The sequence below is a fragment of the Odocoileus virginianus genome, chromosome X (assembly GCF_023699985.2).
Source record: "Odocoileus virginianus isolate 20LAN1187 ecotype Illinois chromosome X, Ovbor_1.2, whole genome shotgun sequence".
Classification (NCBI taxonomy): Eukaryota; Metazoa; Chordata; class Mammalia; order Artiodactyla; family Cervidae; genus Odocoileus; species Odocoileus virginianus.
In genome coordinates this window covers 13,902,386-13,916,918 of record NC_069708.1, presented here as the reverse complement: position 1 = coordinate 13,916,918, position 14,533 = coordinate 13,902,386, and the positions used below count along the sequence as shown (strand labels likewise).

General features: G+C 39.9%; 1 protein-coding gene and 1 non-coding gene across 17 annotated transcripts in view; both read left to right on the top strand.

Annotated features, from left to right (window-relative positions):
* The window catches only part of CASK (calcium/calmodulin dependent serine protein kinase), a 378,632-nt gene that overhangs the window by 351,271 nt on the left and 12,828 nt on the right, over positions 1–14,533 (top strand). For 6 of the 16 annotated variants that reach the window (XM_070461866.1, XM_070461867.1, XM_070461871.1 and 3 more), the window contains 5 exons: positions 910–1,025; positions 7,716–7,796; positions 7,898–7,978; positions 10,790–10,992; positions 12,316–12,435. In XM_070461866.1, the coding sequence (XP_070317967.1) occupies positions 910–1,025; positions 7,716–7,796; positions 7,898–7,978; positions 10,790–10,992; positions 12,316–12,435 (601 nt within the window). The remainder of the gene's footprint in view (positions 1–909; positions 1,026–7,715; positions 7,797–7,897; positions 7,979–10,789; positions 10,993–12,315; positions 12,436–14,533) is intronic. The other 10 variants (XM_070461880.1, XM_070461877.1, XM_070461875.1 and 7 more) reach the window with 3 other exon arrangements.
* TRNAR-UCU (transfer RNA arginine (anticodon UCU)) lies at positions 13,957–14,029 on the top strand. Its single transcript has one exon. It is a non-coding gene; the product is annotated as a tRNA-Gly (tRNA).

Genomic DNA, 14,533 nt, shown 5'->3' with positions numbered 1-14,533 from the left:
CAGGACAAATTAATTAACCTCTCAGTCCTTTGGTCCCCTCATCTGTAAAACAGACACCATTTCACATGTTGTTAGAAAGATGAAAATATATCTGGGTTTCCCAGATAGCTCAGCTGGTAACAAATCCACCTGCCATGCAGGAAGCCTGGTTCGATTCCTGGGTCAGGAAGATCCCCAGGAGAAAGGATAGGCTACCCACTCCAGTTTTCATGGGTTTCCCTGGTGACTCAGATGGTAAGGAATCTGCCTGCAATGCAGGAGACCTAGGTTCGATCCCTGGGTTGGGACGATCCCCCGGGAGGAGGGCATGGCAACCCACTCCAGTATCCTTGCCTGGAGAATCCCCATGGACAGAGGAGCCTGGTGTGCCACAGTCCACGGGGTTGCAACGAGTTGGACACAACTGAGCGACTGAGCACATGCACACACACGGGACAAATTAATTAACCTCTCAGTCCTTTGATCCCCTCATCTGTGAAACAGACACGATTTCATATGTTGCTAGAAAGATTAAATGAATTAATATATGTAAATTTTCCAGAAAAGCACCTAACACTAAATTGATAAAAGCTAATAATTGAGAGAGCCAAGATTCAAATCAGACTTGTCTCAATTCAAAATCCCACACTCATTGCACTGTATTTCATAACTATTATGTTTACTTCTCATCTGTGTCGTCAGTTACATGTATATGTTCAAGTGATAAGAATGTTATTTTGTTAGAAACCTGCATTTTTTTTAAACATGTCTAGGAACTTTTCGAGGAACAAACCTTTACCTGAATAATTTGAAGCATTTCTGAGGAGTTTGTTCATGCAATTCATTCTTCAAATGACTGGTTTTTCTCTCTTATCAGCATAAAACTATACATTTGTGGGTTTTTTTTTTCCCCCTTTCTTTGTGTGCTAGGCGAGTCGCTTGCATTGCCATGGAGAAGACCAAACAGGAGCAGCAGGCCAGCTGCACTTGGTTTGGCAAGAAAAAGAAGCAGTACAAAGATAAATATTTGGCAAAGCACAATGCAGGTAGGGAAAAGTACGACTTACTAAGACGGGTTAAACATCTCAAAGACCAAAGTAGATGTCACACCTCAATTCCGTCTTCAGAGTTCTCTGTCCAAAAATGTCACCACATGAGATCTTTCATCAGCTTACAAAAGTTTTAAGAAACCCCTCCCTTCAATTATTATGTTGCTTATATTTACCAAATATTTTACAGAGCTCTACTTTATAGGAAGAAAATGCTATTTGGAAACAGAACTCTCTGGAACTCAGAGAACCCAGTACATTAAGTCCTGCCCTGAGAAATGAGAGACTGAGGGCTTGCCAAGTCACCAGGATTCTTGCCTCTTGCTGAGATTGGTTTTGAGCAAATACCCTCACTCCTGGCTCCTCTCTGGCCCTAGGATATAGCCCTGTGACACATTCCTCAGGGCAAATGTGCACTCTTAACAGAGCTGTGATTGATTTGAAAGAGCACAAATGACATTAGTTCCTGTCACTAGTCTTCTTCCTTCATGGTACTTCCTAGCTCCTAAAAGACCAAGGACGTTATCTTGGCCTGCCCTTCATGGTATGTTTGTCTGTTTTGAAGCTTGCATTCAACTTAAGTCAAAATAGTCACTCATTTGCTAAGAACTGAAATGAATACAAAAAACCATGCTCTGTCATTGAAGTAAAATTCCCAGAAGACTCACAGGATGTAACTTAAGTTAAAGAAACTTCATGATGATATAGAGTGGGATTTACTTACTTTTAATGCCTTCTTAATATGACTCCTTTTATAAGGAACTTTTTCTGAGGAATTGCAAGCCCAACATGGGCATTAGGCTAGTTCCCAAGGCTTCAGAAATAACTCTATCATCAAATATATGGCAAAAGAAAAAATATCAAGTGAATGCAATCATGCATACCCAATTTGATGGTATAATATTCCTGACAAATATGAAATGCTATTCCCTCTGTAGAATGTTTTATTACCATTTACCAGGAAAAATTATTTTGAAACTCTGAATGATTCATTTCTTGATCTGGGAGTAAAAGTAAACACTTTGAAGTACTGTATAATGTGGAATGAATGTGAGTGACCACATGGCTTAATTTTAAATGGTTCAGTTAAATAAGGAATCTTTCCCATCATGATATTTGTATTCCAGTAAAATGGATCATCTCTGATTAAGCACCACTATAGAACACTAGTCTAATAATGGTATTTTTTGTTTCATAAAGGGAAGAAATATTTAAAGTAGATTAGTTAAATATAAGTAGTTAAAACTAATTGTAAATGCTTAAGTAATACTATTTGAAGAAATTCACTGTAGTATCAGCAGAATGTTGTTTAACACAAAATGTCAGTGGTTATTGCCAAGTCTCCATAATCACCTTGATTTCCATCAGCTTCAAACAGGTTCAAAAGGTCTGTTGACATTACATATTTATGTATCACCTTGTAATTTTTATATAGATGGCATTAAAATTAATTTAAACCTAGAAAAGCAAAGAAATGGCCAATGAGGCTGTTAATCCATCCTTAGCTTTTTATACTGTACTGATAGAGGGCATGTAGAGATGAGTATCCAGTTTGCCAGTACTCTTTCATTCAACTCTGAGGAAAAATAAGAAGTCAGTTGAAAAACTAGAATCTCTAAATTCTGACAAAGAATACACTGAATAGTTCACTTAAGAATTTTACCAGAGAACCAGTACCCCATCTGGTGGTCAGTCCACTTTTTCCATTCTTTGACCACCAGGGCTCCACTGATCTTCCATTGTTCCCATTCTCTCTGATTCATCATAGGTGGTACTTGGTGGGCCTGCAAACACACCTGTAAGCTTAATAGCCAGCCTGAGCTAGGACCAGGAGTTAGGACGCCTGAGTAACCATTCAACTCAAGTAAATCATTTGACTCCTGTGGGCCTCAAAATGAGGAGACTGGGTTTTAGTCACTCAAGGATATCTTTGCCAATTCTAAAGTTCAGTGGATCTCAGGTTATTTCATCGCTGGCCCTGACAAATGGGTATCATTTAATGAAGCCAAGTACTCAGTCTTGGTGTCCCTTATCTAAGGGTTTAGCTCTGGTAAACGTTGCCCATTATATTGAAGGCTTTATCACCCCTGATGGAGAAGGCAGGAGCCTCATAGAGATGGAATAGGATTGCTTTTTCTCTGTCTTCTTTTAACACAACACTCCTATCCAAAACCATGGATGTATCTAAGATCTTGTAAACTTAAAATTAAGAGGAGTAGCAAAGACCACCACCACTTCTTGTTACCTGTAGCATCTTCCTAAGCAGTGGTCTTCCTCATCAAGTCCTATCTGCCACCTCTTTTCAGCTTTCTTCCCCATTACAAACCAACTCTTACGTTTTGTTAATCATAAAGACCAGAAGAACCATTTGCTTATTACCTTGACTTTATAAGAGACGAAACTGTCAGGAAGGAAAGTCAAGTATTTTATCAGCTGTTCTGCTTTTAGCTATGATGAAAGTTTACCCTAATATGTGGCACTGTTGACATAAAGAATTGCTCTAAAAGAGAGAAACACATACTATTGACCTCCAATAGGAAAGTAAATGCTTTGAGTACTTTGAAATATCATATTTTTAAATACCAAGAACTAGACAAATGGGTTCATAGGCCACAAATCAAACTATATTTCTGAAAGAGGTTTTCTGATTTATTCAAGAGTTGATTGTAAAATACAGTAGGGGATCTTCCCATAGTCCTCAGTAAAGTAAAATAAGGGCCATTGGGATTAACATATACACACTACTACATATAAAATAGGTAACCGACAAGGACCTACTGTATAGCACAGGGAACTCAATATTTTCTAATAACCTATAAGGGGAAAGAATCTGAAAAAGAATATATATAAACTGAATCACTTTGCTATACACCTGAAACTAAAACATTGTTAGTCAGCTATACTTCAATTTTAAAAAGAAATGCAACTAATTTTTATACATTGAAAAATAATTTTTAAAAAATAAGGACCATATGTTTTTTTTTCCTGTCTGAGAATTCTGCAACTGTTGATAGCAGGATCCAAACCTCATCATTAAATTCTGAAGTTGTTTATATTTGTAGTAAAAATGAAAGATGAGAACTTTATTAAGACCTAGAACTGATGGAAATGATAAAATACTAGAATTAATTATTTCCATTTCTGTTACCTGGAAATTCCACGTGTTTAGTTAAAGCATAATTCTATTCAAACTGTTGCCTCCTTCTCACTTTATATAGTGGGAGTCTATCAGCTGAATGTGACCCATAAACAAATGTTGTTTTTTCCATACACACATAGTGTTTAAAATAATCAACTGAAAATCAAATATTTAACATAAAATCTGGGTTTCTACCTTTCCTTGAAGGAAAGGAGTGTGGTAACATGGGACCCATTTCCTCCCTTAGCAACTCTAGGCTGTTGAGGTCCCTCTTGGATGAACACTCATTCTCTACAATCCATTGTATCCATGGCTCCATCCTTGCACGTGGCCCATTCACTCAAACAAATTAGTTACCTGGCCACTGCAAGCATTTGTGTGTGCACTCAGCCCCGTGTTACTTCTGTGAAATTTCTCACCTAAGTGGAGGTTTGATATTTGAAGATACTATGTGGCTTTTCCTACTGAGACAAGGAATAAATGTTTAAGTTTTTTTTATGGAAAAAGATTCTACTGGAGAGTAGTTACCTAAATACTTACAGGTGTCTTGAATGTTGAATAGCTTACAGAGAAGTCAGGACGATGTACCAGACTGTATTTCTGAAGCCTTGGGAATAGATTTGATTATGTTTGAGTTTACAGCAAAGACATTTTCTGTAACACATAAAAAATTTTTTGTCATAAATTTGACACAAAAAGCATTGTCATGCTTCTAGAAGAACTATACTCTTTGAGGCATTGAGATTCCTCAGCAGCCCTAGGACTTCCAAAATCAGTTTTAGGTCAAGTTATTAGTACAAACTTTTTTCTTAAAGTCTTCATTAATTCATTTTTTTTTAATGTTAAAGTCCTGAGCAGTGGTATTTAAATATCCTGAGAAACCCCATTTATATACACAAATATGAATAAATCTATAAAGGATTTCTACAGTACCATTCATAGGTGTGCTTAAATTATGCTTATACCACAAATTAGTACTGTTGAATTTAAAAAACTATTACTTTTGTTTTCTTTAATACCGAGAACTCTAAAGACAACTGAAAGTGGCCCTGTTGACTGTTTTTTAAATAGTAAAAGTAATAGGCACATGTGATTAGAAAAGACAAAATGAAAAGCAAAAGACTTCCACACCTACACTCCCTGAAGAAGGTTTCTTGTAATGATTCCCAGACAAAACTTGTATGCATTTGCTAGTATATAAAACCTACTGACTTATTATAAGGGTATTGTTGGATTTTTTATTAAAATGAGTTTGTTTCTTAATGTGATTTATTTGCCTTGTGTTTAGAATATTGCATGGTAAAGTTTCTTTTGTGCATATTATACTTTTATTTTACTAATATATTAAAAGCCATATTTCAATGACCCCTGTACATTTTTCATGCTGTCTTACTCCCAATGGCCTCTGTGCATGTAAGTAACCTGTTGAGTGACTGTGCCTCTTTGTTTTTGACAATTTCCTCTCATTAAGTCCCTTTCTTTTAATCAGCAAACAGCTTAAAACCTTTAAAAGTTCAGTCTCAAAGTGTTCTCCTTATATTCCTTGTATGTCATATCTGAAAATATCCTCTTTTGTTGTTTCTCCATCCTGTGGCCATGTGATGATTTCATTTAGACCAGAGCAACCTCTTCATGCTACTCATTTATGGTTAAGATATTGATGTGTAACATCTGTTCATTTGTTTGTCGTATTGATTGTTAATATCTAACTCATTCTTATGTGGTTGAAAAAAGATGACTTAATTCAGTAAGATTGGAGTTAGGGCTCTATAGAGGGAAAGAGATGTATATACCATTCAGAAAAATCTGTGTCAACATCTTGCTCTTTTGTGAGATGCTTGATTATTTCTAGATACTAAAATATATCAGCTTGTTGATGGACCTCTTTCATAAGCATACTTTTCTTGATGGACATAGCACTCAGAGGGCAATAGGTATAAAGAGCAATGCCGTCTGCTCTCCTGCTTTTATTTTTACAACTCTTCGCCACCATTACCACTGCAGCATGACTAGCAAGCTCTGCCCTGCAGAGAACCTCCTGTTCGTTTCGATTTTGTGAATCTGCCATTCTAAACACAGAAAGTATTTTGTGGTTTTTAGCTGTTGCTAGAGAAATATGCTTTAAAGTCTTTTAGTCAACCTTTATGCAATCGAGTTATCAAAGGAAAACAAATGCATAAATACCCATTAACATGCACTAACCCTTATTTTTAACATATTGTATTTCTCTTTTTTAATATTTTGGGAATGATACTTCTGTTTGTTTCTGATCTGTTGCATTCCAGAGTATCCTATTTTGCATTTTAAGGTTCTTTGCTACTGGGAAGATCACAAATATTAAGGACTGAGCTGATATTCAAAAGCATTTGGCCATATTGTTTCAGGGAGTAGACGCATCTCTTAATGATCGACTGAAGCATTGTAGATTCCTTTATTACCATGGAATCAGTTTCATGGAATTTATTTCAACCCCTCTAAAATCCAGACCTTATTCAATATTCTTTAAAAAAAAAGAAAAGAAAAGAAATTTCAGTGTGTGCCTGACAACATTTGGGTAATACCACATAGAAAAAAAATATTACAGAAACACAGATAGATGATTTTAACCTTCTTGTGAGAATTTTCAAATGTGTGTGAGAATCAAACTACCTTAAACTTCAACAGGAACGATCATCCTCTTGGGAAAGTTTTTGTAATAGTTTTATTAAGAATCAGGTTTCAAAAAGCTATTTTTAAAGCTTTTCTTCTCAGTCTGTAATGATTAGAGAACTCCCTTTTGCAAAGGTTTTCAAGTTCAGACTGCTTCATGCTTCTTCCAGTTCTGTCCATCCCAACTTACCACACACAGGCTGACAAAGTTAGGGGTCCAGGGAACCATGTTCCCCTACTTACACACCCAAGACTTTCCATTGAATGGATAGCTAGCTGGGTTACAATAAAACCTGTGAGATGCTCATTTCCAAAGTTTGTGAAATCATACTTACAGAACTTGACTTTGACAGAATCTAGCATGCTACCTTCAGCAACTCTGCTGAAAGAACCAACCATCAAGTTAAAGACCAGCTGTCCATGCATCTCTCATCCATCCCTAGAAATAATCTAGCTGGCCTCTTTCTTGGTTAACTCTAGTTGCATTCACGCTATATTCATGTTAGTCGCTGTCTGGAGACTTTTTCTTTTTAGTATTGCTGATTTCTTAAAATTGCAAAAATATGAACAGCATGTGGTTTTGAATGAACTCATATGATTTGTTGGATACTGCATGAAAAAATATGCAGTATCTTTTACAATTGGACTTATATGCATGTGCTCAACATGTCTTTGGATGCCCCTGGTTCTAAAGTGCATTTTCATGGGCTTAAAAGTAAAATCTTCTCCTGAAAGGTTATATGACTTAAATTACATGTGAGCTATATATCATAAGTTGGATTCATATTTCTTAAGACATGAATTTACTATAATTTTGGTTTTGCCAGTAAAATTATAATTTATATACATGAACTATTCCTTCTGTAAATTTATATTCCTTCTAAATCTTTGCATTTTAGTGTTTGATCAATTAGATCTTGTTACATATGAAGAAGTAGTAAAACTGCCAGCATTCAAAAGGAAAACACTAGTCCTATTAGGTAAGTTTGACTGTATAAGTGGCTTTCTTATTTTCATCTTCAAAACATTTTACAATTATTATTAACAATTATCAATTTTAACTTTTTAAAAAATTACATAGGTGCACATGGTGTTGGGAGAAGACACATAAAGAACACCCTCATCACAAAGCACCCAGACCGGTTTGCATACCCTATTCCACGTAAGCAATTAAGTATATTTTTCCTAGTATTTTTCTAACCTTATAATTTACATATTTTTTCTGATGACATAAGTAAGAACTGTTCATTATAGGAAATTTGGAAAATCCAGAAAAGAACAAAGAAGAAAATGAGTTAACAGTGAATCCCAACCCCACCCCACCCCTAATAGTTATTGTTTAGTCACTCAGTCATGTCCAACTCTTTGTGAACCCATGGTGTAGCCTGCCAGGCTCCTCTGTCCATAGGATTTCCCAGGCAAGAATATTGGAGTGGGTTGCCATTTCCTCCTCAGGGGATCTTCCTGACCCAGGGATTGAACCCAAAGTCTCCTGCATTGACAGTCAGGTTCTTTACCACTGAGCCACCAGCTCCCAAATAATAGTGCCATCAATATTTTATTGAATATCCTTCCAGGCTTCTCTTAGTGCAAACACATCATGTGTATGTGTGTGTTATCACTGTTATAGTTTAACAAAATTGGGCTCGTCCAATCTGTTCGTAAACTAATTGTTCCAACAGTATGTCATAAATGTTACCCAGATTAATTATTCTTCAGAAAAACAGGTTTTAATGATAGTATAGTTTTCTTTGATATAACAGTATTTTCCTTAATCAGTACCTAAGTTGTTGATTTTTATCACTTTTAAAACCCAATGGGCTATCCACTGCTTATTGTAAAGAATTTTAAATCTATAATATTTTTATTCTCCTGATTTTCTCTATCTTATCCTTAATCTCATGTCCTCTTTGTTTCCTCAATTACAAAATGAAGTAATTCCAGGAAGATGAAGAGGATTTGAGGTCATGTGAAGTACTTAGCAGATACTGGATAGATAATAGCCACCTTACAACTCTCATTTTATGATTATTATTATTACTATTCCAAAATTTAACATTTGAATCCCAAAAGTTTTCTCGCAGTTAGAGCTTTGTTCAGAGTGGGAAGAGCTAAAGGAGAATGGGTGATGATTGACTCCATCCTGCAGCGCCTTCCAATGCCATGTCAACACCACTGACTTTTCTCTACACCCCAGAGAGTTGTGAGGCTTCATCAGACCACTGTCATCCCAGAACCCTGCCTGATTTACTAAAAAAAAAAAAAAATTCACCAAATATTCTTTCAATCAGTACCACTTGGGTTTTCTAGTAAAATACTTCCAAATATTATTTTAATTCTCCTTATGTCTAGACCATCAGCATAGCAAGCTTAGCTAACCTTTCTTCTTGATCATGTAAGCAGTTGAAATTCTATGTTATTAAATGGCCAGTGAACTAGCTTGGTTTTTAAAGTGTGCTGTTGCTGACCCTAATCATGTCTACTTGCCATAATATTTGACCATGGGTATGTATATAGCACATAATACAGCGTCAACGTAGTACGCTGTTTCTTCAGTTTTTTGTGTGCCTGGAGAAAGGGTTCTTCTTTAAACATCCACACTTCGATGTCCATGAGCACTTGGGAGTTGTACAGTCTATTTGAAGCAGGAGTTGGGGAACTCCCCCTGGGTTTGGACTCATGTACAACAAAGAGTTGCATAAATTTGTCCCTGTTCAAAAAAGCAAAGAAGCAAAAGGAGAAAGAAAACTAAAACTGTCGTTTCTGGCTTATCTAGAAAAACATTTCCTAAAGTGCATTTTGGAGAATGCTAGTCCTGTTAGTATCCCACACAAGTAGGACTTATGGGCAGATACTTTAAAACACTCACTCAGGTCAGGGGTCAGCAAACCTTTTCTGTAAAGGACTAGACAGCAAATATTTGAGGTTTTGAAGGCCATATGGTCTCTGACACAACCACTCAACTCTGCCATTGTGGCTTGAAAGCAGCCATAGACAATATGTAAACAAATGAGCATGGCTGTGTTCCAATAAAACTTTAGTCACAAGAACAGACAGCAGGCCCTGTTTGGCCCACAAGTCATAGTTTGCCAATTCCTGGTTTAGGTCTTTCCTAACTGTTATGGCCATGTCTGGCTAAGGTCATTATGTCTCCAATATGGTATCCCTTTTGCTGTATTCTAATAGTCTCCTTGTATATGATGCTGTAAACCAGCACTATTCAATAGAATGTTCTTTCATGAGAGCATTCTATATCTGTGCTGTCCAGTATGGTAGCCACTAGCCACATGTGAGTACTAAACCCCTGAAATGTGGCTAGTAAGACTGAGGAACTGAATTTTTTAAACTTTTCCTAATTTTCATTTACTTAAATAACCATTTGGGGTTTTCCATTGTTTAATTCTCCTTTTTCCTTCTCTGAAGACCTAACTGCGTTAAAGCATACAGTAAGTTAAATTAATCCTGGGTCATTTAGTGTCTTTCCCCTGTCATTACCCTTGAAGGGATGAAATAGATCTCATCCCCACACAGAAAGGTTCACCAAACCAAACAACTAACCAACTACTGTGTTCTGATGTCACATGAACAAATAGGACTTCTAGAACTGATTTCTACAAAGCTACTGGAGGTGGGAACAGAGCATGACATATGCTACAGGATCCATGGCTTTTAAGAGAGATTGAGTTTGGGTAGGTCCACTGGGGGCTCCTCTCGTGGCTCAGATGGTTAAGAATCCGCCTGCAATGCAGGAGACCTGGGTTCAATCCCTGGGTTGGGAAGACCCCCTGGAGAGAGCATAGGATATCCACTCCAGTATTCTTGCCTGGAGAATCCCCATGGACAGAGGAGCCTGACGGGCTCCAGCCTGTGGGGTCACAAAGAGTCGAACATGACTGAGCAACTAAGCACAGCAGAGCACAGGTCCATTGGGAGCATCAGCCTCTTAAACCTCTTTCGACCTGTGACTTTGCAGATACAACCAGACCTCCAAAGAAAGATGAAGAAAACGGAAAGAATTATTACTTTGTATCTCATGACCAAATGATGCAAGACATCTCTAATAACGAGTACCTGGAGTACGGCAGCCACGAGGATGCGATGTACGGGACAAAACTGGAGACCATCCGCAAGATCCACGAGCAAGGTCTCATCGCAATACTGGACGTGGAGCCTCAGGTAATGCCCGGCCACCCCTGGCACGCCGTCATCCTGCCTGCATGCTAAGCTCAGGTTCTGAAATCAAAAAGTGCCATCAGAACATCATGGGTCACATAATAATCTAATAGCAAGCTGCAGGAAAGTATCGGCAATGAAGGTACCGTGAGTTAACCACCCAAAATGCAAGCTAACCGTTGTGCTCAGAGTGCACACAGTGTATCTAAGAAAGAGAAACTGTTCTCTCATGAGATTCATTATACTCAGGCGCTCAATAAGGCGCCTGATCAGGTCCGTGCCTGCCAGAAACCCTCCAGTAATCTGACTCAGGATGACACTCTGGCACTTGGTTAAACACCGCAGCTACCTTTCCTCTCTTGGTACAGCTCACACTAGACCATCAGAGCCTCTGCCAGCATCTTAGGTTAATCACCAGCAAGAAATTCTGACCCTGGGCCCTGGGTCTGATGTGCAGCCCTAGCTTTATGAGTGCAAGCACGCGCGAGCCCTAGGGTATGCCAGGTGGAGCAGGGGTACAGACCCGTGGTGGTTCTCAGCTTCCTCCACCTCTTTACTGAGGGACAGTGCCTGACCCTGAGCTTAAACTTGGAGGCATATGGAGAACCTAGAGAGGGCTCAGAGACGATTAGATGACCTGCAGATGCATCCTGTGCTGGAAGAAATCGAAATTATTAAACTTGAAAAGGAAAAAGCACAAGGCCTTACATCAAAAATGCTCACAAGCTATTTTTCATCAGAGGACAAACTAACAAGTGGGACTCAAAGCCCAGTAGGAAGGATTTAGGAGTTGTAGACACCCGGGCAGGTTACAGGAGAGGTTTGTGGGTGCCCATGTGACTCTGCGGCCTGCCGTTTCTAAGACTGACCTGTACGGAAAATCCCATGTCACTTATCAACAGAATCAGTATACCACCTGCTGAAATGGTAGACCAGCTCTCCTCCAGCAGGCTTTGTTTCACCAGAAGGCTTACCCCGGGGCAGGGAAGATCCCTGGTCAAGGGCCACTGTGTGAGACATGGGCCCCTAACCATCCCCCAAAAGTGGATGGAACCAGCTTAACCAGGGTTTATGTGACCTGGGGCCTGGTGGCTCAGTTACTCGGCCCCAAGATCCTAACCTCAGGGCCAGGGGGTTCAGCCATTTCCATGTCCCAGCTGATGGGGTTCTTGAACTTGGAATCTGGTTAAGGGGCTGGGGAGGAAAGCAACAGTAGGGTGAACGCTATACAGTGTACTTGACAATGAACTTGGACCTTTAGAGAACTAAATATATGATGTGTAATGTAGATTGATTTTTGTTTAACTACTGATCCCTCCTTACTAGGGATTGGAAAAATCTTCTGGCCAGGGGTGGCTAGAGGCAAAGTCTCAATCCTGGTCCTGGTCTTCGACACCCTGTCCTTGGGTTCCACACTGGTCTTCACCTGAACGTCGTTTTCTGCTGGTAGTAATGTCTCTAGCAGTATGCTGGCTGCAGGGCTCCTCAGACCCCCTCCGCGTTACCTCAGCCCACTTTCCAGGGCTTTCTGCCTCACCTGCTGCCGCTGCCGCCACCGCTGTTGCTATTGCTGCTACTGCTGCTCCCCTCCTGGCGCCCAGCTTCCCTGTGCCCTCGCCCCTGCCCAGCCCTGCACTGCTCTGCACTGCTGAGTGGGAGACACTTGTCTCGGCCTTACCAGGATGCCCACGTGCGGCACTGGGCACCAGAGCAACCTGTGGCCTGACCTGGACATCTTCCTTGTTCCCTGTCTGCTGGCGGGGCTCACCGCTTTCTTCTCTCCTGCCTCCTTTGTCCCCCTCCTCTCAGAACTGGGGTCTCTCGGGAGAGATAGGGCCCTGGGCTCGGGGATCACGCGGATCCCGCTTCCCTCATCAGTCTGGTTGACCGCTCTGGTCCCAGGCGCCATGACCGTCACATCCAGCGGTCCAGCCACAGGTGCCCAGAGCCTGCACCATCTGGGCTTCGCCCTCAGGCTTCTCTCCCTTCAGCCCACTCGCCCCCCGCGGCTGGACGGGGCCTGCACCCTGCCTTCAGGATGCCCGTGGCCATGACCAACTTGCTGTCAGGCAGAGCCCCGTTGCTTTGGGGAGTCTCTCTCCTTAGGACATTTTCTCCATGCCCTTTTCCCACCCTGGCCGTCTGATTACCCACTCCATGGTGTGTCACGGACAGTTGGACTCAACCAGCCTGTATTAACTGCTTAGTATGTTCTAAGCATTCTGCCAGGAGCTAAGAATACAAATAAGGCAAGCTGGTAAGGATGAAATTCCTTCCTCAGTGTTCATCAAAAACCACCTATAATGGAAGAAGTGCCAGGTGGCATTTTTACAGCTGTCTCCCTTCAGCCACTGCTGACACCCTAGAAAGCCCACACTGGTGTTCAGCTCATTGTCTGTGCCGTATTAACTGACTTTAGACAGTTCAGGCCAAACTGAACACATGTGTAATAATACCATATAAGATGCTACGGTTCTGCTTTAATCCCAAAGGACCATGGTAAAGACTTCAGACAAAAATGAGTAACCTGACTTCTCTTAAAATAATAGGAATAGATTGTGTTCCTCTACATTTGCCAAGCAATTAGTTCTTCTACCTAATCCTTGTAACCAGAGATCGAGACATCTGTATCCACTTTTGTAGATGAAGAAATCAAGGCTTAACCTAACTGTCACTTGAACAGTCTTGGTTTGGATTTGGGTTGTTTTTTTAAAGAGAAAATCCCAGCCTCCTTTCACTGTAGAATCCTAGAAAAGTTAACCCTGATTAATCCTTAAGCTGGTGCACCTTGTACATAGGAGTACAATTTAAACTTTAGCATTTAGAAAAATCTGTAAGGAAGTTAAACCTGAGGAAAGCTGTAGAGCGGATTTCTCGTGGAAATAAAGCCATGGCTCAGAAAATAATCTATGTCCCTAATCCCAGAACTCTCATAGCTCCAATGTAGTCGAGATAGTTTTAGGAACTTCCCTGGTGGTCCAGTGGTTAAGACTCTGCACTTCCACTGCAGGGGGCACAGGTTTGATCCCTGGTCAGGGAACTAAGAAATCCCACATGCCACATGATGTAACCAAGAAAAAGGGGGGGGATTGTTTTGGGGTTTTTTTTAGATTTTAATTATATTCTGATTTGGCCATTTGCTGCATTGAAGAGTTGCCAGTAACAGAATTGCTGTGGCTTTGCTTTCACCCACAGGGTGAAAGGTTGTCATCAAGGAGGATGTACAGTCCTATTAGGGATCTGGACTTGGAAACAAGAGCCAGGTTCTGAACTAGAAGCTGTTATGTGAAGTCAGTTTCTTGGGTCATTGTATTCTTCTTAAGCCCTTAGATCTTTCTCCAAAATGACTCAGATGTTTGCCCTTAAGTACTTTTTAATTTTGCAAAAACCAAATAAGTCTTAAAGATAGCTGCTTCTTAGATACTTGGTCAAATGAGTTTTTATTCTTTGAGGGTAGTAACCTGAGATTAATTATTGGCCACAGATGAGCCATTAAATCAACTCATCTGCAAAAGAAAAAGAGTTAGTTTTAAATGTTAAATTA